General features: G+C 35.6%; 1 protein-coding gene across 8 annotated transcripts; it reads left to right on the forward strand.

Annotated features, from left to right (window-relative positions):
- The first annotated feature begins 2,058 nt into the window (after window positions 1-2,058).
- On the forward strand, window positions 2,059-24,239 carry grxcr2 (glutaredoxin and cysteine rich domain containing 2). 8 transcript variants are annotated; one of them, XM_032577331.1, is made up of 10 exons: window positions 2,059-2,178; window positions 2,706-2,860; window positions 2,990-3,030; window positions 5,159-5,258; window positions 11,360-11,424; window positions 13,398-13,463; window positions 13,861-14,044; window positions 17,676-17,785; window positions 20,597-20,824; window positions 22,687-24,239. In XM_032577331.1, exons 5-10 carry the CDS (start codon window positions 11,395-11,397, stop codon window positions 22,858-22,860), a joined length of 792 nt encoding a protein of 263 aa, XP_032433222.1. In that variant the 5' UTR covers window positions 2,059-2,178; window positions 2,706-2,860; window positions 2,990-3,030; window positions 5,159-5,258; window positions 11,360-11,394; the 3' UTR covers window positions 22,861-24,239. The 8 variants fall into 8 exon arrangements, with proteins under 8 accessions (XP_032433222.1, XP_032433224.1, XP_032433227.1 ...); XM_032577333.1 differs by having other exon boundaries at window positions 5,182-5,258; XM_032577336.1 differs by lacking the exon at window positions 11,360-11,424.
- Window positions 24,240-26,038: the final 1,799 nt, after the last annotated feature.

Genomic DNA, 26,038 nt, shown 5'->3' on the forward strand with positions numbered 1-26,038 from the left:
TGTTCTCTCTGCTCACACATGCTACAGGTTTGGTTCACACCACCTGCAACTAGTCAGCTGTCATTCTTCCTCTGTATGTTATATTTCATGTTCTGCCTTTGTTCACTGTGAGATTGGTGTGCCTCTTCTGGCTGTCATCCTGTCAAATTTATTTGTACCTTCAACTTTTTTTCTCTTTGATTTTTTTCTCCAACAGCAGCATCTTTGTTCTTCCTCTTAAAAAAGCCCAAAGTATCTCATCCACCTGCCTCCTGTTTTTGAAACATGTATTTGGGTCTTTCACCCAGATATTCAGTGTCACACATTTGATTAAAGTAAAAATAAATTGTCAACAATTTTTTCAATAGAAGGAAGAGATGATTAATAATTAACCATATTTAAAAAGGTAAATATCTTGGGCTGCCATATCAAAGGGATCATTAATTTGGTGATTTGGTTACATCTGAAGTGCCATACATTTTACTTTACATTACTTCAACGTCTGCAGACCTGGTCTAAGAAACAGAGAAACAGAGAAATAAAAGCACTTCTTTTGAATAATATTATTCTGTGTTTTTCTTAAACAATAGAAGAAAATTACAGAAAAACGTATTCAAAAACAAATGATCATTTCTAATTTTTGTAAAGTTGCTGTAACAACACTGCCACACATACTGGTGTTTCTGAAAGGCTTATTATCTTTGTTCAATGTGAAGAAATCAGGTTGGGGTAAATGCAATATTCAACAGACATTTTGTGGACGTAAGAGGAATGAGATGATCTCAACCTGAACATTTAAGCTATGGAAGCAGCAGTATAAATGCAGGAAACAATGGAATTTAGAGCAGAACATAGTTTTTACATGCATATTGTGCATCAGTTCTCCCACTACACCCTACCAGAAGTAACTAAATAGACCAGCAGTGATGCTATCTTACTTAAAGAACCCTACTCTACCTCATTAAGTGCGTGTGTACCCCTGTTATCTTCAGAAAAGTCATCCACACAAGCACTGTTTTTCCACAAAGATATTTATAAGACAAGCAGAAGACTTTTCCATTTGATAAGGAATATACTACTCCCATGGCATGTGCTCTCCTTTAGATAGGCCCCTTTTTCAATAATTGTTTTCACTTTGACACCAGGCATATTTCCCTGTAGGGCAGGTTCACAACAGTCTCATATCAGTTGTAATCCTGATTTCATATCAGATGCTCCCCACACTGACCAGATCCTTTGTTTTTCTTTGTAAGTTTATGCTCCTCTTCCTCTTTGCTAGTCTAAATGGAATCACACAATGAACTGGAGCTACCATTTGCACTAGCATTAGCAGCATTTACAGCAACAAACTTTGTAACTGTGTTTTAACTGTTTCCGACTGCCTGCAGCCTGAACATTGGTAATTGTTGAGTCAAAAATGATATTTTGAACAAAAACCTATTTGAACAAAACAAGAGTCCATAGTTAAATGAACAGATCAGAATGTCCCAAAGTGCCCCTGGTGTGCTGTTTGTATTTCTTGTGAACAACAATGAGAGAATCTGAGTGTTTTCCCTTCATATCTGGTATAGACTCAGCAAGTTGTTGTTCAGTTCCTGATATTCAGGCTTGTGGTGAGATGAAACAAAAAGACAAGAAAAACTCTCTGTTAATAAAAAGGTTTACAGTCTATTGAAGTACTCCAGGTGAGGACTGTATGTGTTCTAGACGACATCAGTGCACCAACCTTCGTTTATGTAAAAGCAGATTCCTCTTCCTCTCTTTTTCCCCTGAGAGCTCGGGGCTGAGGTTCAGCTGGAAGTGTGTGGTCCAGGGTGTGTTCTCTGAAATAAAACACTTATTGGGGATGTTGAACAGAGACAACAGTACACAAAAAACAGAAAATTGAACAATTTGTAACATGAAAATTCTAATCTACAAAAATGAACATGGAAAGTAACATAAAACATAAAATGTAAAAAAAAAAGAAAAAAAAGTGGGATAAAATGTTATATAATGGCAGGCAATAGAGGCACTTTGCAACATTTTACACCCCAGTAAAACGGAGCAGACAGCAGAAAAGAAACCTACTTTAAGCTTTAAAATATTTTGTTATCACTTCATCTCAGTGTCACTTCATCTCAGCAGCCTCTAAACACAGCACCTCTGCAGTTGTGAAAGTATTTAAGGATTATTTTGATGGCTGTGTTCCCATCTCAAGTATACACTTTGTTTTGTGCAGTGGTGAATGAAGTAACCACTGTAGGACTGTGTTTTTAGAACTTTTAGATATTTGTGTTTCTGAAAATGTATATTTCCAGTGAGATTGATATGACAGCAGAAAAATAATCTCATCATTTAACAAATTGTCAGGAAAGTTTTAGAAATACACCTGTAATTGTATCTGATAAAACATAGATTATTTTTGCTTTTAATCTATTAAAGTCAGAAAAGGATAGTGATATTTCAATATTTTATTTCTTAATTTTTGTTTTATTATTGAAAGAGCCCTTGCTTAGTATTTTCTTAACTGCATCTTCAACAGCACTACAATCTTTTGGCATAGTATCATAGTTTATCTGGGCTCTGTCATCATGCAGACCATCAAGTGTAATCAAAGGCACTTCTGAAGAAGAGCAGTTGATTTAATAATCAGTTTGGGCAGGAAGAGATTGCTCTGTGAAAAAGAAAAGAGACTAAGGAGTATACATTCAAGGAAAGCTCTGTGGTTGTGTGTCGCTAAATAGATGGAACAGTGCAAACAGAAGGAGGGAGAAAGCAAGACCTGAGGGATGCAAAGGTGTGTCGGGCAAATCAGGCTTAGAGGGGAAGGAGAGGATATCGGGATCAATGACTGAACATAGGAGGAAAGGAAAAAATTGAGGTTAGGGTGAGTGAGAAGGTGAGTGTCAAAGGAGTTGGAAGCCATTATCTTCCTTCATGATGTTACAGGAGTCTGTTTAGCTCAGTGCTGTCAAGATTTATCATTCAACAGCAAAGAAAACAGCAGGTTTTTTCATTGTGTTTTTAGAGAATTGACAAGTAGGCGTACGAAGCAGCAATATATATACAGTAAGTATTATGGCTGATGCTTATAGTCTGGGTAATATCTGACGGATAGTTGGTGGATTCCATTCCAGACAGGAGCAGACAAATTTTTTGACAGTTTTCTGTGGAGGAGCATTACCATTGCAACAACACAAACTTCTGGGCAAACTGGCCAAAAGAAATTCAGCTGCGTTTTCTGTGCCAACACAGCTGAGATAGATGTCCCTAATAGCTGCAGTATGTCACTTTTCTGAAAAAAAATAAATAAATAAATAAAAAAGATTTTTACATATTTGTTAAACTTATCCTTATGTAGTGATATTATATTATGAGACAGAAGAAATGTGAAAAAATTGAGCTCCTCTGAAATAAACAATTCAGAGCAAGGAGGAGCGTCTTAGCGAGGTTTGGTCAAAGCCCCTGTATGGCTTTCTGCTACACTACAGCTGGTTCACTATAACATAGCCTGCAACGATTGCTGAGGCTAGTTAGCATGGGTAACCGATGGCAGATAAACAGTGGTGACAGTTTTAACAAATATGGAAAAAACATATTTTTGTAAAAGTTGAAAAAATATTAATCATTAGTGACTCAAGAGCAAGAAAATATTACACATTGTTCTGGAGACTGCCCACTTTATCCAGTTTTGGGGTTTTTATTAACTGGGCTTACAGTTTCTTTGACTTAATGCAACATTGCCACAAAGAGCTAGTCTAAGGTACTTCTTTGTGTCACAACAACAGCATTTAGTATTAATGATTATTGATTATTCTCTACTACAAAGGGACAGTACAGGTTTGGACTGGTTGTATTAAATCACAACAGTTATTAAAGAAACAAGCAAAACAAAGTGAAGCAGGTTTTAATCTGAGCTGAAATCAAGGCCAGGACTCTGTCACAATATTGCAAATCTCCGTTATGTTTCTATGTCATGTGAGAATCTAAAGCTTCAAGGAAATAACATTGTAATGTTATAGCACTCATAATTTAAACTTCTGTAATTTAGTCCATTTTTAAAATAAACAAATATAGTCTCTAATTTTTTTTTTTTTTAAATCACATCACCTTTTGGGAATGTGAGCTGAATTTCATTTATCCTGAGTTCAATCTCTCAGGAAGCTGATATGGTGGAGGTCATCTGCAGCACAGAGTCCCCCTACATTAAGCTAGGAGGAACAGACTAAACTTTGACTAACATGTGCTGTGGTGGCCTCCGCTTGGCCAAACTAGATCACTTGATTTAGTGATTCTAGAAAGGGCTTGAAAAATTGGAGAAAAAAAAATCTGAGAAAATGAAAAAAATAATTTAATTTAAGATGAAACGTCAGTATCAGCCTGGAACTCAGTTTCCCTGTTTATTGTCCAAAAATATTTCTTGAAGCTAAAGTTAATTTCTGCTAAGGATATTGTCAGATAATACAAGTCTCACTTAACCCATCATTTAGCTTAACAGCAGATTGAACTTATTAGTATTTTTTTTGTTCATATATGGCCTTTTCTTCCTGCTACCTAAGAGGCATATGTTTCATGAGATCTATTGAATCAGCCTTTGCTGATCTTGCTGCCAAGATTTGACCATCTTGTGCAACAAGATTAACAATACCAATCACTACACTTTGCATACAGTGCCAATAATTCTGCCTGTGCTGTTGAAATTATTTCACTCACTAAGTTTCACATTTTCCTGCTTTCTTGTGTGAAAATCTTGTGGGCAAACAAACCCGAGGTGCTAACCATACTGATAGTTAAAGTGTAACATGTTTAAAATTTGCCTGAAGCACAAACATTCCCACAAACATCAGCACAGACATTAAAATAAACATGTTCAAGCAGGCATGTGGTTTAGCAGATGTTAAAAATGGCAACACAGCTGTGTCACACCCTTCCCCTTCAACATGCTGGAGTTTTCTATTGTTTTACACAGATTTTGCACAATTTTGCAAGTCCTACATTTTTTAATTATCTGTGTTTATTTTACACCAGGCTTAACTTTCTGCATTAGACCTTCGTTACATGTTTACCAAAAAAAAAAAAAAAAAATCATGAGTCCTTCGTCTTATTTCAGCCTTCTACTGTTGAGCTTGTTAAATCCTCATTCTCATGTTACTCCCACAGCACATTTTGCCCCTGATGTTTTGTTTTTGTGTGCAAGGGGCTTCGGCGTCTTGTTCTCAGCTTATCGCACTGGATTCAGGAAGCGATGGAGAAGCTAAAGATGCAAAATGTGCAGGCAGACAACAGGCTGAGAGATGGTAAGCTGCTTTTTGTTTTACTGGAAAGAAAAGAAAAATTGAGGGAACAACAAGAAAAAGAACTAGCGGGTTGCAAAATTGCAAAAAGCATAGAGCTTGCCTCATATCTCCATGCTCTTGCCTCATAGTTACTGCTTCTGCTTCTTTTTTATGACAAATTAGTACTGCAATACTTTTTCTTTCTTTTCAGCACTGGTATGATGATAAATCCAGCAAATCCAAAGGTTCTGCTTCCTACCTCTTTAAACAAATACCTCTGAACTAATCTATTGCCTGTATTGTAGACGATGAAGGTATTGAGAGTTTTTTTTTCTAATCAAAAAATGGAGCTATAGGATTCAACAGCCTCTAAATTTGAGGCTGCTCTTTTTCTGGTTATTTCCTCTAACTTATTCTGGCTGTGCTTGATCATGTGCTTGTGCTTTACAAGTACTACGATGTCCCTTTAAACATCATCAGTGGATTTATTTGTGGCCCATTACAGCCAAAGGCATGCGATCTGTGACATAGCTGAAATTGCATTTTCTTCTCAATTGCCCTCAGACAGTCGTAAATGTAGAAATTTGTTATTGCATGACTTTCATTGATGATGTTTTCGCAAAGAAAAAATAAAGCAGGACAAATAAATAAAATAATACTATATGTAGGCCTTGAGTGGAGCACACAATAAGTCCTCCTTATATGAATCTGAAACTTTTGACAGACTGAAGCACTGTGAATGACTCTAGGCACTGAACACCATTATTAGGCCAATTACTGTGCTAGATGGGAACAGGGCAAACAGACTCGGCACGACAGCAAGACTGAACAGCAAAAGTGACACCTCAGGGAATTCATTTACAAAAAAAATATTGCCAAAATCATGAAGTAGATTTTTTCTTCCACCTAATATGGAAGAAAATAGTTGGCAGTAGGGAGGGAAGTCTGCGAAAGATGTTAAGGAATCCTTATTTGTGTTAAATAATTCTTATTTTTTTAATATTTGGTTCAGGTAAGAGTTTCTTTGACATGAAACCCTGTACATAACACCAATTTGCATTAAAAAAATTTATTTTAGCTTTTATACTAAAGTGAAAGACGATGGCTCTTTTATGTCTGCAGGGATTTCTTGCTGTGCTTTGGGGAATGTATCTAAATACCCAAAATTGTAGCTTATTTTTGAATTTTGACCTTCATAGAAATATTTTGTTGTGTTAATTTAGCTTTTCATGAATTCTATGCTTTCCAACAATTCAGTTATTTTTAGGTGGATTTCTCTTTTATATTAAAATTAAAAATCAGGTATGATTTTAACCTTATTTGTGTATTAAGTTTATGTTCCTGTTCTTCTCTCTGACACTCAGTGGTAAAACCTATGTTTTACCACTGAGTGTCAGTTTAAATAAACAATATAGAAGCCACTGATCCCCAATAAAAAGTTTCCAGCGGCTCTGTTCAAATTAAAAAAATAGAGTACAAAGTAGAAATGGTAAAATGCTCTCATTACATTTTTCTTAAGGAAAGTGAAAGAGATGCCAATATGTGTGGCAATAATGGTTTTGTGAGAACAACTGAATGCATGTACTGAAATTAAAGGTTGTAATTATACTACTGCAGTAAAGGAAGGTTTCATTTGAAAGCTTTTTATATAATTTTATTGGGGGTGCTAATGAAGGTGGAGGGTGTGGGTGCAACTTCTAATTTTAAATACAAAGATACACAGAAAGATATTTCGATTTCAAGGGACAAGTAATATTTAGAGCACCAACATCACCGACAATAACAAGCGTTAATCTAAAATGGGATCGTTTTCGTTAGGAGATTAATTGTTTTTGATCTTTTCTTTACACCTGTTTTGTTTTTGGTTGCTTTCAGAGTTTATTTTATGACAAAGCTGGATAAGGATTGTGTGGATTTTTTAGAATCACAATCTTTTGTTGAATGTATATATAACAGTAAGATTGATTTTGATAATTTTATAAGATGCATAAATGCAGACTTACCGGTTCTGGTGTTTAGAATTTCTTTATTTCACACTGCTTGACTCCCTTTGGTTTGCTGCTTGTTTCGTGCCACTGCTGTGTTTGTATTGGATAAAGGATCATCTATGTGGAGCAGAATAAACTCCCTCCACTCGAGTGACATCTGCCACCCTTTCTTTGCGATACAGCCAGACACTCTTGAAATGAAATGCTCCTTGAAGGCTTAGAAAACCATTAGATGGGAACAGAGGCAGCCAAATGGCTGTAACATAAACCAAGGCAATTCAACCAATTTTTTAAACATAATAAATAGAGCACTATTCCTCTAGGATTTTACTTCTGTTCACCTTCCCACCTGCACATGCATCTGCTGCTAAATAAGTGCTAACTGTTAAATTCCTCTCCAAGCTCAGCTGCTTGAGAAATGATTTGAATAAGTTTTGATTTCTTTTTCTATTTGCTGCCTGATCCAATTTTCTCTTTCTATGAAGGTCTTGTACATTGTGGCATACCTCACAGCCTACTTCATTGCTCAGGTTTCCAGTCTATTACATTCAAAGACATTCCCAGCTTGAGCAATTTTAATTCCAAGATTTACCCGGAGTTGTGCATTTGTATGTGCCATCCTTTATTAAGGTAACAGGAAAGATTTATATATTCCCTCTTTGCCTGATTCATTACGTCAAGTGCATGGGGAATAAAATATATAAAAATTGCTTTCACTCTTGAAAACTCAAATGTAGCAGCAGTGGAGTTTTATTTATAGTTGTTTTGAGATTTTAAAGCTGGAGATGTTGGAAAAATACTCTTGACATGTGACTTCAGTCTGTTAAGTCTCAAGAGTCCTTGTTATTGTGCAAGAAGAAGAGCAGTGCAATAAAATGAATCACTGCTGTCATCACATTAACATTGTCTGCAGTATTTGCAATAGCATACACTGCTAGGTCTGGATGCAATATATTGTCATGCAATAAAATGGTGTTTCCTCTCATTGTTTTTTGCCACTTAAATAGACCTTTACTGTCCTTTTTACCAACTGCTGTATAGATATAATTGTCAAAAAGATCAGAAAGCTTAGGGAGAGTCTTGGGGACATTGCTATGATGAAAAAGGAAGATGAAACTGGGGAAATGGGGGTAATTATAAGCAATATCATCAATATCATATTCAGCATTAATAAGTGATGCGCAGTCCTAACAGAAAATGTTCACTGTTGATGATTTAAGTATTTTCTCTCACCATTGAAAAACAGCTCGAGTATGCTGTTAGCTTGACTTAGGCTGCTATAAGAATTTCACAAAAACCTTCAGCCACCAAAAGTAAAATGTAAAACATGATCTAAGTGCTTTATTAAAACAGAAAATATGCATAATAATATGACATCTTAATTATTTCAGTAACAAAGATATTTGTAAACTTGCTTCTATGTTATTTAATTTTCAAACAGACTTAAATAAAACATGTAGAATGATACTTGCTAGTGTTTCTCTCTTACATATTTCATGATTTTAGATATGGAAATTAATATAATGACTGTAAGGTACAAGGCCAAACACAATAACAAAAGTTGTAAAAATACTTGATTTAAATATTTTAATCTGCTCAGGGTGTGGTCAGTCCAGGATTATATAAGCAAAATAATCAAACTGGGCTGTTTTTAACTGTGGTCACTTTAGAAACCGTATTAAAAACAGATTTTGCATGAAGTTACAGTTCATGTCAAGAAAATCATGGCCTAACTGCCTGTGTTTGTATCTTGAACCTCATTTTAGTGGTTTGCCAAGACAATTAAGCATCATTTCTGAGAAGGGATTTATTTTTAGAGGTGAAATTAAAGGGGATTGAAGTGGTCACAAGAGCAGGCTTCGGTCACACTTCAGACATTAGTTCTGCATACAGTTTAAGTTTTCATGGGAGCTGTACACCCATTGTCATTAGCACAGAGCTAATTAAAATGAGATAGGAAACCAGTCCCATTGAAATATCAAATATTAACTTGACTCTGACTTGCAGAATCCATCATTTGATAGACACCATAATTAAGATAATGAAATTTGAATGTGTTAGCAGTTCTATTTAAACCACTGGTACTGAGAATGTTTTGGGGCAGCAGTCTAATTTAATTATATGTTAAGGGTTTCAGTTTTGTCATCATTAAAGTGTTTTAGGAAATTTTGACAATGTGGACATTTGGAATTGGAAAGAAGACATGTGTTAACAGAAGCAGAGGTGAGTCACCCAAGTTTGTGAATCTTGAGCAACGTCCTCCAGTTCTTCCTGTGAAAAAGATAATTGGAAATCCAATCCTTTCAGAGATTCTGACGTTGTCCTCCAAGCCTTCTTCCCAGCTGGCTGTGCCTTGAATACGTCTCAAGAACAGAGAACATAGTGAATCCTTATCAGGTTTCTAAGCCACCTGAACCGATGTGACCTGCAGAGCCCCATGGAGGAAGCCTCCCTCGCTGAGCTGTGCATTGAATTCTCATTTATGAAAACAACAACCAGGACAAGAAAGACGGTGGGGCTTTCATGAGTCTGGCATCAATGCTGAACAGGTCTGACTCAATGCTCAATGCGATTCCACAAAATATCCCAAGGTATTAAATTTTCCAGCTTATGTTTAAACTGCAGAAGCAAAGTCAAACTGATTTTTATAAAAAGCTCTTCCACTTTACTTTAAAACTGAACAAACATCAAAGAGTATAGATCGCTGACCACAACAGGGAACAGAGAAATGACATCTGACAATGGAAAATAGATTTCTTTAGAGTTAATTTTTTAAATATAATAAAATATCTTTTTTCCTCATTATTGAAATTCTTTAATAACCGAAAACAATATGTCCATCTGCACTATCTGAGCACTGAAGAGAAAAATGGGATGACTGGTGTGAAAAATGTACTGTAAGTGGGTGCTGAAAATTATATTACAATTTCTGCTGAGGTGGGAGGGGGGGAATAATGGAGATAATAGAATATACATGAACTGCTAATGTGGAGACACTGAGAGCCAGATTTAGTGGCAATTATTAAACCGAAAGCGGCACGAATCCGGCACATTAAACAGTTCCGTCTCTGTGATGCATCCAAAACAATTTCTTGCCTGAGTAGGCATACATGCTTGTTCGGCAATCTGATTAAGATGACTCTCGGTCAGGAAAGAGACAGGAGATCGTATCTGCCTGCTCTCAGTACACCCCCTCTCCCTTCCCTTTTTTCTGTCAAACTTCATATTCCCACTAATTTTAATAACTGTCATCTAAAACAATAACTCTGAAATTTAACTCTCCATGCATGTAGTGTTTTTCTGAAAAAATGGTTATTAGAAATGCATGAAAACTACTACCATAGCTGCTTTTTTAAAAACTGAGATTAATGGCAAGAAATATTTGTAAACCATTTTTAATTGGATATTTCCATAATGCATGAATATATGAAGGGACTTTGAGTGCATACAGCATACTGTAGTATATAGTGAAGATAAATGCATTGACTCTAATCTAAACAGTCCTCATTTGATCTAACTCTAAAAGCTTTCACCACTAGGAATTCAAAAGTAGGCTAAAACCTAACATGAATGTCTAAATAGTTGACCCACACTTGCAGCACTACTCAAAGCAAAAGTCAAACCTGTTGGGCCTCGAGGCAATTATGGAAGTGACAATCTGAAGTTACAGATGTGACTGTTGAATGTAATTAAATAAAAGGGAACTGTTGTTTTCGAATGACCTGCAGGATAAAGATAGTAATTGCTTTTTTTGAAAGTCCATCAAAAATCTGTTACTACTTTAACATTTTTTCATGAAGAAATTTTACTCAGGAGGGAATACCTAAGTAACTGACTGAGGTGATCAAAAATGACTCAAAGATTTTTAAACAAATAGGAGAGTTTTACAGTGTAATGAGCAAATGAGACTTTTATAACCATCTGGGATCAGGTCTTTGGATTTACATCAAGAAATTGTATCTCAAACCATGTTCCTAATTGGGCCTGAAGAGAAGCATTGCCGCCAGCCTTTACAAGCAGAAAAATGGTATCATCACAGGAAAACAGTTGAATGTAATGTGCTTTTAAAGTAAAGCCAGCCTCGGTGCAAGAGCATGATTATATAGATGATCTGTAGAGCTCTTCTGTCTTCAGGTGACTAGATGATGCAGTGAGAGACTTGACTTCACATGTTACTTCAGCTGATGGTGTGTTCAAAGGTGATTACTTACCCTTGAGAGAGACTGTATTTCCAAGAAATTGCATATTGCAACATGTGTAACAGAACTGAAACAAGAATTCAACAGGATGTTATAAAAACAGTCTTACTATAAATGGCTTACATTACTTTTGTGTGTAGTTGAATTACAGGTCAGTGTTTTTTGGCTCTTATTTATGCTCTCATACCAAATGATACATTGTAATGACTCCATCTATTTTACCTTCTTCAATTTCTGAGGCTTTACATTGCATACAATGTGCCCTTTGTTACACTGTCATGGATCAGTAGGCCACATGAATTGAACTGAGGCCTCATTAATTGTAGGTAACACATGGGTCTTTATTATAGAGACAAGTAAAAATGTCTTACTAGAAAAAGAGACATCATATCTCCAGAAAGGAAAAGTAAGTCTACTTGAAAAATTATTGGTTTCCAGGTTTATTATTTTAGCCTTAAAGTAACCAACAGATTTAATGACATTTACTCTGGTTTTATATTTTGACTCCAGCCAATTCCTGATTTTTAAAAAATGTGCTTTGGTATTCCAATTTTTTTTTTTTTTTTGGTATATTCTACGTTGCTGAATCTTTCTCAAGTGTCCCACATTTGCTGAAGGAAAAGGAATGGCATAAACCTTGTAAGGGCTCTAGTATGGTATAAATTATGGCAATAAAAGTCAAAATTCTTGCAAAGCAGCTAAGATGAAAATTGTTTAAACATAAATTTTAATACTGCTTATTCTAAATTTGATTTCAGTTGTTTTAACATTTGTCAGAGAGTCTCATGAATGATGTTCATAGACCTTATACTGGAAATTGGCTTGATCTTAAACATGACCAACTTAATTTTTGGGTGTTTGTAAATAAATATTTCAAGTGGAAAAACCACACCAATAAAAATAATGCTTTTTATTGGTTGACAATGAATAAAGGATCTAGTGACATAAAATTTACTGCAAATGTCACAAACCAAGCAATCTACACATACAGGGGAAAAACAATGAGTTCATAAATTAAAGCATAAAAAATCTTGACTACACAGAAATAAATCATACTTTGCTGGTTCATGGTGAAATTATGTTGCTTCTATTTCCAAATTATGGACCAAATGAGAGTAACAGAGGTTTAAAAATACATCTATAACCAATACTGTAAGTATGTCTAGACCTTTGTCATTATGTCAAAGGTCTAGACATAGCTCGTTGTCTTTATTCATCTTTTTTTAATCAATCTGTTTCTCACAATACCTCAATAATGAAAAACCTTTTTACAGATTAGGACTAAAATGAGAAATACACATTCTAACATGGTGTGTATTTATTTTTTGTACATGCAAAACCTGAACAAGAAAAATCTTACTAGACTGATATTTTAATTTAGTGGCATCTGGGTCTTGATAGACAGACATGTTTTCCTTAATTCAAATGTTTCATATAAAACAGCAGCTAGTTTCAAATGTTATGTTTATTTTTCAATACTAATGCACTTGGCTCTGATCCAGTGACAGTGCTGCAAGTACTTTACTCCCACACACACATGCACAAATTCACAGACTTTCTCACTATTTCGACCACAGAACTGCACACAGGTCCTAGATACTTTCTATTTCAGTGATCATAATTATTTGATGATGAAGCTTCTAGTTTCTCAACCACCCCTTTGTACACACGATCTAGCTGTGAATAATTTAGCATGAGGAGCTAAAAAGGTGGGTCCCTTAAAACATCAGGTACACTCAAACTCTGGGGGCAGGACACAGAGGCTTTTTCATTCTAACTTTACATCCACCCACTCCTTACACACGGCTTTTCATCCGGACTCTCGTCCACCAAGCTGGAAATCAGTCCAATATTTTAATCCATCAGTCCACACAGTCACCTCACCCCAAGGCAGCATCGTGTCAAACTAGTGCCATTCTACTCAAGAAGGGTTTTGTAGATGGACTGACGCTTTCTCCTCACCTCACCCTCAGTCATCTGCCATGGAGGAATTTCAAAGGAAGCTGAACCAGCGCTATGAAGGCACCAAGCCCAGAAAGGCAAGTTATTTATGGAACTACTTTCTTCCAGCTTTATAGGTTTGAAGTGCTGAATCTGTCAGAGTAAAAAATAAGATGAACTGATTGTTATTTTTTCTGAAAAATAATTTAACAGATCTAAAATATCAGTGAAAAAAAACTTTATATTATAACTAAGAATGAATTTCTTAGTTTGTATCTGATTTTGACAAAATGCTAATTGGAACAGAGAAATGAAGCTCAGCCTTGTGTGAATGCCCAGACCCCCCTCCTTCTTCAGAGACCAAACAGCTTTTTTTTTCACTCGCATATCTTCTTCTATTTTAAGACTGCCTCTTGTTAATGCTGCATCTTTTTAATGTCAAAAAGCTGCTGAGCAGAGGAGCATAATCATACCTTTTACTCCCTGAAACTGTAGGTGAGATTCAAGCTAGCATCCTCCTACAGTGGTCGGGTGCTGAAACACGTGTATGAGGACGGTCAGGAGCTGGAAAGTCCAGAGGAAAAATACCCTCACAGCTTTATCCACCGTAAAATTCCACCCAGCCACCTTGAGATGGAGCAGTTTTGCAGCTTTGAGGAGACTAATAGGGACGAACAAGGTGGGTTTTATTAGTGCAACATGTTTATGACTCTATTTTAGTTTGCTTGTAAACCACAGATATACTGTTTAGTCAAAACTGTTTTCCATATGGGAGCACATTCAGTACTTGCAGTTTGATTTTCATTTATTGACCTTTTGAATGATGTACATTCACATTGTATTTAACCTATAAACAAAATATTCACTCCCCACTTAAGGTAGGCACACTTGTTCAGCTGCTTATGTAAGTTAACATAAGCAGTGATTTATTAACTTAAATGGCTGCTCTTCAATGTATTTAGACATCTAGACTTGGCAAAGGCAATTTTCCAAAGTTCACACTGAACTGAATGGAAAAGAAACGGGATTTAAGTCACTTTGAACATAGCATAGTTGTTGTTGACTGACTGTTCTGATCTGCTGGGATTTTTACACAAAACCCTCTGTTGGATTTATAAAGCTTGTTCTAAAAAAGAGAAAATATTCAGTGAGCTGTTGTGTAGATCAAAATGCATGTCAGGGGACGTCGCATGGAGCAGTGGTTAGAGTGGACGCTCCGTCTACAGAGGCTGCAGACCGATGCGGCCGTCTCAAGTGGGAGTCCCGTCCTTGGTACCTTTACTACATGTCTTTCTTCCCTTAGCTCAGCCTCTTCCCTGTCAGATTACTGTTGAATAAAGGCCACTACTGCCAAACAACATTCTCAAAAAAAAAAAAAAAAATAGATAAAATGCATGTCAGATGTCAGAGGATATTTGACATGCTGGTTCAAGATGATTTGAAGGAAAAGTAGTCAAAACTACCATGGGAAGGAAAAACCACTTCTGGGATAAAACCTTTCAGTGAAGAAAGGGAAACTGAGGCTACATAGCAACACAGGCTTATTGGAAACAGATTGAAAAATCTTACATCATGTATCTATTCTACATTGTGTCAATACAGACATTTGGAAGTATCTCACAGGCCGAATATTATTGTGCAAGCCACATTTGGCGTGCAGGCTTGGGTTTGACACATACACTTTTAGAGCAACATTATGTTTGCACCAGAATTTGCCAGCTGAGTTTTGTTCATCTACACTTTGCCAGTTCAAGAATAATTCCATGTATCTGTGATCAAATTGTGTAGACTCACACCAATTTAAATCCAATTGCATGGTCTAATTAAATCCAGTTTTAGTGAAAAAACAACAATCAGATTTAGTTGATCTTAAAATACTAATTATTATTGCCTCATAATAATACTTTTAATCAGGCCAATAAACCAATTAGTCTCAATCTATCAAAGATCCGTCGGACTCATAATATATCAATTGATATATGATGATTAGAAGGATCAGTGATTGATATTTTTATCGAGCAATCTCAATAAAATAAATAAAAATCAATTAAAGAAAATAAAATCAGGATAAAAACACAACATCTGCATTAAAAGTTTGACTTATTTACAATATTTATAGGTATGTCAATTAAGGAGTTTTAAAAAAGTTTTTGGACTTTTAAATGATTGAAATAAGATGTGAGGAGAAAGGAAGACAAATTACATTTGGTCAAATCAAAACAAGGATCTAAATCACGATTCCACTTGTGTGAACAGAGTTTTGCTTTGACCAGACTTGGAATTATCTGTGGAGAAAGAGAGTAAGCTTATTCAGATGTAAACTTTGAAATTATATATATATATATATGTGCCAACATAAATTGCTGACATTGCACCAATCTCACATTCTGAGCAAGCATCCCATAAATCATTTGGGAAGCTAAATGCTCCTAGCTCTCTGGTCAAAAGACTTCTGGCAGTCATTTTACACTTTCTATGTTTTGCTTAATCTGCATATTAAGTGCAGCAAAACTTAAGACCTAATAAATTAATTCTTATTTCAGTTGGAAAAAAAGTAAGTAATTAAAATGAATCAATGGCAGTAGTTAATCAAATTCACTGAATCGCAAACCATGACAGTCAATGAGAATGTGCTAAACAAACTGTCATCACTTAGGAGAATTATTTCTTACTGAAGGAACACGAGAGAGAGAGAGACACTCGCTCCCTTGCAGCTCTGCATAGACAATACATGGAGGATGGATTTCATCAATGAATGAAAAAATATATAATTTGTCTGTTTTACCCCTAGTCTCAGGTTTCTAACACTAAAACTATGTGATCAACATACACATCCACACACACGCACACACACCCACAGATGTGTTTTAATATATCAGATTTTGATAGAATAATTTTGTTCAGTGATTCAATTTGAAAAGTGAAAATATTTGTGCTTTAATACGGACATGTCAACCTAATTCAAAGTATCTCCATGTATTGTACACTTAATACTTTTGAATGAATTACTGCATCATTGCAGAGTGGCATTGAGGTGATCATCCTGTGGTACTGCAGAGGTGTTAAGGAAGCTTTACTTGAGAGTTGCTTTAATAGCCTCCTTCAACTTGTCTGCATTATTGGGTCTGGTGTCTCTAATCTTTCTCTTGAGAACACCCAATAGATTTTCTGTGGGTTTTGGGTCAGATGAGTTTGCTAGCCAATCAAGCACAGTGCAAGTATTGATACTTTTTACAGTTTGGAAAGGTGCCAAGTCCGCCTGGAAAAGAAAATCAGTCAGAAAAGGGAAGCATAAAGAACCCTTCAATTTCAAGTTAGGCAGCAGATCAGTGGAATCCTGGCTGTTGGTTGAACTTTTACTCTCGACCTCAGCAACTTCAATTCTTTCATGATATGGGATTTTCATTTCCAAATGAAATGGCAAATGTGCTTTTATATAAAAAGAACACTTTGGATCTTGTATTAATAAACTTTTCTGAAAAATTGAATGCATTGAGTTATTTCCTTTGAACAAACATGGAGAGAGCTGATTGCACCATGTCATTAAATCTGCAGGCTTCCCTCATACACAGGAATGCATATGGCAAAAGTCAAAAGGAAAGATGACCTTCAGCCTTTAGCTGAGATGGACAAGTCACAGCCATCTGCTGTGACTGACTCGGGGTTCAAACTCTCTATGTTCAAGAAAATATAAACCAAATTTATAGCAATAGTGTCTCTTCCAGATAATTAATCAGATAAGCTCTGAGCTTGTAAAATATTGCAAAGTATGAAAAACATGATATAGTTACAGGTAAAACACCTTCTGCAAATTGATTTGAATGAGCCAATGAAGGAAATCTAAAAATAAGAGAAATATGACATCTCAATTATATTTGAGTTGTCAGTTTATTTTTGCTTAACATGTAAATTATACTAACAGTCAAGATAGGCTCCTTACATTTAAATAGAAAACTCACACAAAAGGTGATCATGAGAACAGAGCAGCAAACTGAGAATTGAATAATTACTTTCATATTTGAAATTGTTGATCTTCATATTCCCTATTACTTTATTCCAAACCAGAATGCCACACAGTTTATGGCACAGTTTATACAGCTTCGTCTACTTAAATGAACTAATATGGCCGTAAAATATCCCATTAGTTGAGTCAAGGCTGTACAAAATTAAATCAGACATTTTTAAAGGCTAAATAGCAAGAGGAAAATTAGGATTTGTGAGAGGGAAGTTGTATTTTTTAACTCTGAAATTTCTGATGCAAGTTGTCAAGCTATGCTAAGATTTTCCTTTGTTTTGTTTGCTTCACTCAGGTTTCTATCCAACAACAGGACTCATTGCCCAAAGAATAAATGTATACAGAGGGCTGAGAAACTACAAGCCTGCAGGTGGCCAGACTGTGGATACAGAGGGTGACAGCAAGGTAATAAAGCTTGCTGTTTGGGATGAGAAAATGGAAAATACATTTCTTATTTGCCTGAAAGTCTAAAGTTTTAAGCACTTTCTTGATTTATTTTTCCTTGCAGGAATTTTTCACTGCAGATTTACCTTTGGTTGGAACTTACAAAAGTTTCTTAAGTGGTTTTAGGCATTTTAATCAACATCCAATGAAATCAGATTTAGTTGCGCTAGAAAATCAACAGACAAACCAACAAAGTAGAAGTATTGTCACATGAAACTTTTTTAGAAGGTGTTATATTGATAAAAAATATGTATAAAGATGATGAAAGACAAAGAGCAGGGAGGAATAATTTTTTAAAAATTATTTTTAAAAATTTGACTCATGTACAGTGCTGTAAGAAAATTCTAACACACCTTGAACTTTTACACTTTTACTATATTACAATGACACACCTCATTTTACTGGGATTTTGTGTGATATACAAACATAAAGTGTTGCTTCCATCAGCTTTGTAAAGATAGAGACTCACTCTTTTGCCCAGTATTCTTTGTAAAATAGGAGCGAGAGCATTTGTGACCATCAATTTTGGTGTCTTGCCAAACGTTCTTCAATAGATTTAGAACTGAACTTTGAACTTTGATCTACACTAAACTCTAACACATCAATAACCTTTTAATTATTTCTTTGTACAGTTATGCATGAATACAGTCAAAATTATTCATTTATTTGGCAGATGTACCAGTTTCAACAACATGATTCTTTGAACTGTAAGTAATATTAATGTTTTGATGACTGTGATATGTCCAAAGCTTGGGATAGTGCTTTATAACCTAATTCTGCTTTAAAACTTTCTATGATTTTATCCATGACCTGTTCGCTTGATTCCTGGTTGCCATGATGCTATTAACTTTTCAAATTGGAGACCATTTACTATTTTCTTTTTATTTCAGATTTCACATAAGTTGGTTTGTGTTCTGAAATCTACTGAAAATAAATTGAGATTTATGGTTGTAAAGTGACAAAATGTACAAAAATGTAAAGGCTATTTATATTTCTACTCAATCCAAATAGTACATCAGTTGCAATCTTTATCTGTGTACAAATCTGCATTCAAACTATTCTTAGCAACATTAAACACTTTTTTTTAGCTAATTTTCTACAGATGACTGAAAACTCACTTCATGCAAGTCATTACAGAGGCTACCCAAAAGAAAGACAAGACTAGACTTGCCCAAACAATTTCAATAGTCATCAATTTCACAATTTTACAGAGAATGTAACTCAGGGACTGTTAAAACGAAATGTTTTTGAGCAAAGGACAGGGTTTTCTTTCTCTTTCGTTCACTTTTTATTTCTATTTTTCAATCGGACCAGTTTTGCTGAGCTGCTGAGGAAAGCAGCTTCATTAGTGCATCAATCCGAAACAGAGGTCAGCTACAGAGCATTGCCTGCTGGATTCATGTCACTTTCATTGTTTCATCTTCCAAACACATACACACACAGATCCACCCAGAGGCCAACTGACCACATTGGAACTGATCTAAAATTGGAAGGCAGAACTCTTACATTATGTTATTAGTTTAGAGCATTACTGAGCTGGCATGTAATGACTGTATGGCAATATTTTTTAAATGCTTTAGTTGTTGTTTCATAATGAGATTTAGAGAAGATAATGTAAGAACTTTAAATGATTTGTAATTACTGAGCCTTTGTTGACAAGCAGGCATAAAACCTTCCACGCAACACAGACGTTTCCCTCTTATCTCTGATTGTTTATTCCCCGTGACAACATAATATGTGTGTAGCATATAGAATAAATAAACAATTTTAAAGATATAAGGATCCAGCATTGTTGTCAGTATTAAGGATCAAAGGTTTCCTCTAAAATCTAATTATACTGCAGTAAGGCTTTCTAATAGAGGATTACTTGCTTTTCGATTTACCAAAAGCCTCATTAGCAGAGCTGCAGTAACAAAGCTTGTTTTGTTTTTGACAAGGGTGTGACTCTTCTGCCTCTTAGAACTTTTAATCCTCCTCTGACACAAAAGGTTCACATCATTGATGCTAAATGCAACTTTTATTTTGAAAATCCAATGCAAATTGTGTTTTTATTGTATTGTCTGACATACACAATTGAAACCACATATAAACACACAGCTGATAAAAAGACAGACGACCATTTGTAAATCAAACTAAACACTTCCTGTTTTTAATCATTCATAATTACTATAATTATTTATATTTTCTAAAAGAGATTATGATAATTCAGAAGACATTAAACATTATCTTAAAATACCTCTGATGATGATGTTGTGACTTTGTAAGCTTCTGATAGCTTAATTTAAAATATGTCAGTTAAATTGAGGCCCACCTGTAGATATATTTTAAAGCAACAACACACAGCATTCATGTGTCATATTAAAGATAAATTCAAATTAATGAGGCAAATTGTAGAACAATATGCAGGTGCCGGAACTGCTCATGTTCAAACAATTTTATAATCAACTTAGAAATGTCTCGCCATCATATTGTTCAAGAAGGACTTTGTTTTTTTGGGGTTTTTTTCTCAGTATTGAATCTTAGTGATGAACTATACATAGCAAACTAGCCAAAATGAGTCCTGTATTGACATGGGCTGAAAAGCTGCTCAGCAAGGAAGAAGCCACTATTCTGAACGTCCCATAAAATAGCCAAATTGCAGTGTGTAAAAGTACTCCAGGACAAAAGTTTTAATTTTCAGAGGCACGAATGTGGTTTAATTTTAGAAAAAAATACTTTTGTGTTTTTATGCAACTTTTTTAATTATCCAGTAATAAGTTGACATTTCTTCAGTCCTCAGTTTTGGACTTTGGCAAAATAATCATCTACACCAGCAATCTCCGCATAATAAGAGCACCACCAAAGAAGCCTGAAATGATGCGGCAGCACTCCATCCCTCCAGTGGAGTTGGAGGGATGTCCAAAGGCCAGGGATAGGGAAAGTCGGAAGAGGGCTAAAGCTCTTAAGGCCCAGGAGGATCTGGAAAAAGAGGAGAATGGGATCGAAAATGAAGATACCAAGGTAATGATGCATGGCCAAGTCATTCTCAACAGTGTGCTTAGGTTTTTAAGAGTCATTTTGTTTTCAGTCTCACTTGTCCTCTCTCTTCTTATCAATTCTCACTTTATTCTAGGTTTTCAGTAATCTTACTTTAAATGTTTACCTACAAAATGTCAGCAAGTTTATCTGTCGACATCACATTCTTACCTTATAACAAGAATATTAGAAGTATTGCATTTTCCCTTCTTTTATGCCGATCTTCCTGCTGCAATAACTGTTAACCAATTGTCCCGCTGTTATCTGTCTACTGTGAACACATAGTGATGAGTCCACAGTTTTCTTCTGCCCTTGCAGCATCTGCTTACCACTTACAAGCCAGCAAGGAGACCTAACTTGCTATTACTTCCTCCCTCTCTTGGCTGATTACTGCTCTTTCCCCCACCGTCTTGCTCCATCTTTTGCTCATTGCTTTTGTTATTGCCACATTTTTGCTGCATCTGAAAGAACGTTCATGTTGTGCTTTATTTGTTTCATAGACCCAAGATAATCTTCTATCATTTTTATGTTTGCCCAAGTTTGAAAGCTGTTAATAGTTAACAATTTATAAAGAGAAATGTTATGTCACGTAATTAGAATAATTGTTGTCTAACATGTTATGTGACATGTTTGGATCGTCAAGTGATAATGACGCAAACATTAACCAATTAGAGGGCAGCGCCTGTGACTCAAGTGACCTGAATGGCCCCTGAAATGACTTCAATCATTGTATTAATGTGGTTGTTATGACTACAACTTATAAGCCTGTTACTTACAACCCAAATTCAGAATTGTAAAAGTCTTTCAGACAGGAAGCATTTCTGCAAATGAGGCCACAATAATCCATCCATCTCCCACTTGGTTCTAGACCCATTTGTAAACAACAAACCAAGATCCTTGAACCTCTCCGCTTGAGGAAGATATTAATCCCCGACTCTCTGAGGTAGCCATCCACTCTTTCCCCAGTTGAGAGCTGTTGTCTCAGACTTTGAGTTCATAATATTTATGAGTAACATGCAGGTTAAATATGGAGATTGAAAGCATGACTTTGAGCATGACTTGCATTATAAATTTTCACAGATGATACCACTTATCCCAGCAAGTTTTGAAGGCCTTTCATTGACTTTATTGTGCTGAATAACAATAGCAGGGAGTATTTTATAATCTTTTTGTTCTTTTTGTCAATCTACATGGATACTTTTCATTTGTTCAATATTTGCTGACAGTGTGGCTGTAAGTAAGAAAATTGCTATATAATTGTGCATTTTCCTAACTCGTACCTATTTAAGACAGACACTGATTAAAAATGTTGTTGGAAAAAAAATCTCATTAAGTCATTAAGTTTCCTTGAGTTTCCCTGAAGGCAGGCCACTCAGACTGGGCAGTTGTATTAACATTTGTTAATTATAAAGTGACTTGGGGTTGGGATTAATCCATTTTGAAACAGCTGTAAAACAAACTGTACAATGTAAAACTATAACTGTGTCAGTTCATGGAATGGAGGACAGATGTACAGTACAGACCAAAAGTTTGGACACAACTGTGTGTCCAAACTTTTGGTCTGTACTGTAGATCATTGAAAAGCATTAAACCACAGACTGAATTCTAATAATTAAAAAGCAGGACCACCACACCAAGTTCTGTAATAAAAACAAATCATATGGCATTGCCCTATCCTTGATCTTTCAACAATCTCCCATTTTTTGCTTCTGCATTGTTTACCTGCTTCTTATTTTATTCCCCCATCCATCCAGCCTCTTCTACTCCTTATTCACCCTTTGCCCTACCCCACAGTTTCTCTCTCCCACCTCCTATTTTCTCCCCTAATGTGTTTGCTCTGTCTCCAGGAGACCGACAGCTGCCAGCATTGTGGTGGTTCAGGCTGCGCTCCGTGCTCCCTGTGTCATGGCAGCAAGCTGTCCATGCTAGCGAACCGCTTCAATGAGTCCATCAGTGATCTACGTTGCCAAGCCTGCTACCCCGATGGTCTGGAGAGGTGCCAGTCCTGCTCCAGTAAATAGCACCATTTGGCCAGTACCCATGTCTGGCGATGAGAGTGCAGCGCTGAGTGTGTGACCGATGCGCTATCGCCTTGTCAGAACTGCCTCTGCTGCAACACTGCTTTAATCCCAAAATGTTATTGGGATGTTTCAGAGCTCTACAAGGAACCACAAGCCATGAGAAGACAAGGGAATAATGTCTGTTCTGCAGACACAAAAATCATAAAATAACAATTACTGTGTGCAGTGAATGTTGCATGAGATAACACAAAAACATAATCCCTTTTTTGTTGTCTCTTTTTTGCATCTGTGTGCCTATTCTCTGTCAAACCTGGTTCAACAACCTTGTTATAATTTTAATTAATATGAAAAATGTGGAGGTTAAATGTTCTTTTTCCCAGTTTATTAATCAGAGAGAATGTAACCTTTATCATGTCAAAATGATGTATTCTTCAAAGCTAATTACTGTTCATTTATTTTAAACGGGAGAAAACACATAACACTGAAAATAAGGATGTAGTGTGAAAAAGTTATAGCGTGAAAGAAAAATGTTTTCTAAATAAGATATTGTAGATCAACTACTTTTAAAAAAGAAAATTTTATAATTCATCAAGTTAACAGTACACATGGTTCATGTTCTATGTTCAAAATGCTGTTTTTATACTACAATAGAACTATTTCATACATGAAGTGCAACATGCCCATTTACTGCACATACAATTTTCTTTTGCTCATGCAATTTAGCACTCCTTATTGGGAATCTTTCTTGATCACAACCTAAAACAAAAATCACATTTTCTGCACATTTTTTTTAAATTTAATTTATTTATTAAAGTATGTGAAGTGAATGTCGTATTATGTCAAACAAAGCAAAATTTCCGATATATAATCTAGATAGCAGTTAGCTTACTAGGCTATTAGTAAACAATATCACTAGGGATTTCACAATGTACAATATGTAAACAATTAAAAGGGCAATAAAAGGGAGAAGTTGTAGTTTGATGTAGTGGTTGGTGACTGATGGGCCCCAAATCTAACGCTGCATTCAATCCTCAAAACAACTTGAGCCTGTTCATTGTATTTCTTGTTCTGCTCTGAACAAGAAATACAATGAACCAATTCAGGAGGATTCTGCATTGTTGTTTTTTTATCATGTTGAAGATGGAGTGGGTAGAAAATGGGGAAAAGTTAACATACTGTATATCTTCTATGCTGTAACAATTCTGTCTTGGATTTGAACCTGTAGACAAACAGTTTCATATAAGTGAATTATTTTATAAAGTATTGCTCCTTTACCAAACTTTGAGGATTTTTATTCATCCTGTACCTCTGCCTATCCTTATCAACATTCAATAAAGACTAATTATTGCTGGTATCTATTAACAGTATTACCAGTAACATGAATTCTGGACTGAGTAATTTATGTACCAGTAATGAGTCTTGTAAAGAACAAAATATTCAAGCTGATCAAACAGAACTGATTTTGCAAACATTCTTTAACACACGGGTGGAGCAAAAAAGTCCAAACATTGCAGATACCACACAATCATTAATAACAGAGAGCCAGCAGGTTAACCAAACTAATTCTGGCATCAGAGAGGACATTTGATTTTCCTTGGTATGGTCACCTTTCACTTAAAAATCTTCACAGCTTTAAATGACTCTCCACCAGATTCTTGTGGTGTTCTATATTAATTGCCTATATTCTAGGTAACTAATAAAGAACTAAAATTCAGATACATTTTTTCATTATAACAATATGTAACTTTTATTTAATGGTTGCAATTTATTTTGTCCCCTTTCACTCTAAACTTACTGGTAAGAAATTTTCACATACAGTACAGACCAAAAGTTTGGACACACCTTCTAATTAAAATGGGTTTTCTTTATTTTCATGACTATTTATAAGGCAAGAAATCCCACTTATTAACCTGACAGGGCACACCTATGAAGTGAAAACCATTTCAGGTGACTACCTCTTGAAGCTCATCAAGAAAATGCAGAGTGTGTGCAAAGCAGTAATCACAGCAAAGGTTGTTACTTTGAAGAAACTAGAATATAAGGGGTATTTTCAGCTGTTTTACACTTTTTTGTTTAGTGCATATTTCCACATGTGTTATTCATAGTTTTGATGCCTTCAGTGTGAATCTACAATGTCAATAGTCATGAAAATAAAGGAAACTCATTGAATTGAAAGGTGTGTCCAAACTTTTGGTCTGTACTGTACATCAAAACATATATTCCATTTTAAATTAAGCAATCCACTCTTAGGACTCCTGGCTAGCAAATAATACTCTGAGGTACAATGTCCAGTGAAAAAGTTAAAATGTTTTCTACTCATAAGAGCTGATGCATATGATAAAGCTTTCCACCCATGTCCAAAGTCCAGTAATAAGTTCTTACTCATCAAACTTCAGCAGGATAAAGAAAATTTATTTTAAAGAAACAAATCAATCTTGGTCAGTCGATTTTGCTCAACTCTTTAGATGTTATTGGGAATCTAAAAATGGAAAATAATGTGGATGTTCTCTGCTGTTGGTGAGATCTTCTGGGATGCATAGAGTAAGCTTTGCACAATCCATTAGAAATGATTGAATCAGAGAGTCTTGCAGCTGTTTTCAACCTAATACTTTAGTAGTGGGATTACTGTGGCTCATTGGTGACAGAGTAAGTGGGTCGAGTGCTGCGTGGAGGAGCCTACCTGGACGCAGTAGAAGCTTATCATTAATGTATGGTTTGCATGCACCTGTGTTACTCTGACATCAGAGAATTTGGAAAGAGATGAGCCAAGGCTACAACCTAATTACACCTACACAGAGCTTGCTGTTTTACAGCAAAGCCGATTTATTGAAATGCACCATAATTACAATGCATTTTGGCTCTAGAACCCAATCTAGATGCAACAACAATGACTTCGCCCAGCAGCTTTATCAGTATACATTCTGAAATCAAACAGAAAAACTTTGATTATGCTTAAGTCCCTTGCATATGGAGATTGGTGGTCACCGCACTGCACATAGTAAAGAGCTCCCAGCTGGGTAGAAAAAGGCACACCTCTAAATTGAACATAGACAAACAAAAACAAGGTTTTTTAGGCTGCAATTCAAATGCAATGTCATAAAGAACAGAAGCAGAATGAGGAGGAAAAAGAATGAGTAGCAGCTCATAGAGTTCATAACTTCCCAATGGCTACAATTCC

This window comes from Xiphophorus hellerii, chromosome 11 (genome assembly GCF_003331165.1).
Source record: "Xiphophorus hellerii strain 12219 chromosome 11, Xiphophorus_hellerii-4.1, whole genome shotgun sequence".
Taxonomy (NCBI): Eukaryota; Metazoa; Chordata; class Actinopteri; order Cyprinodontiformes; family Poeciliidae; genus Xiphophorus; species Xiphophorus hellerii.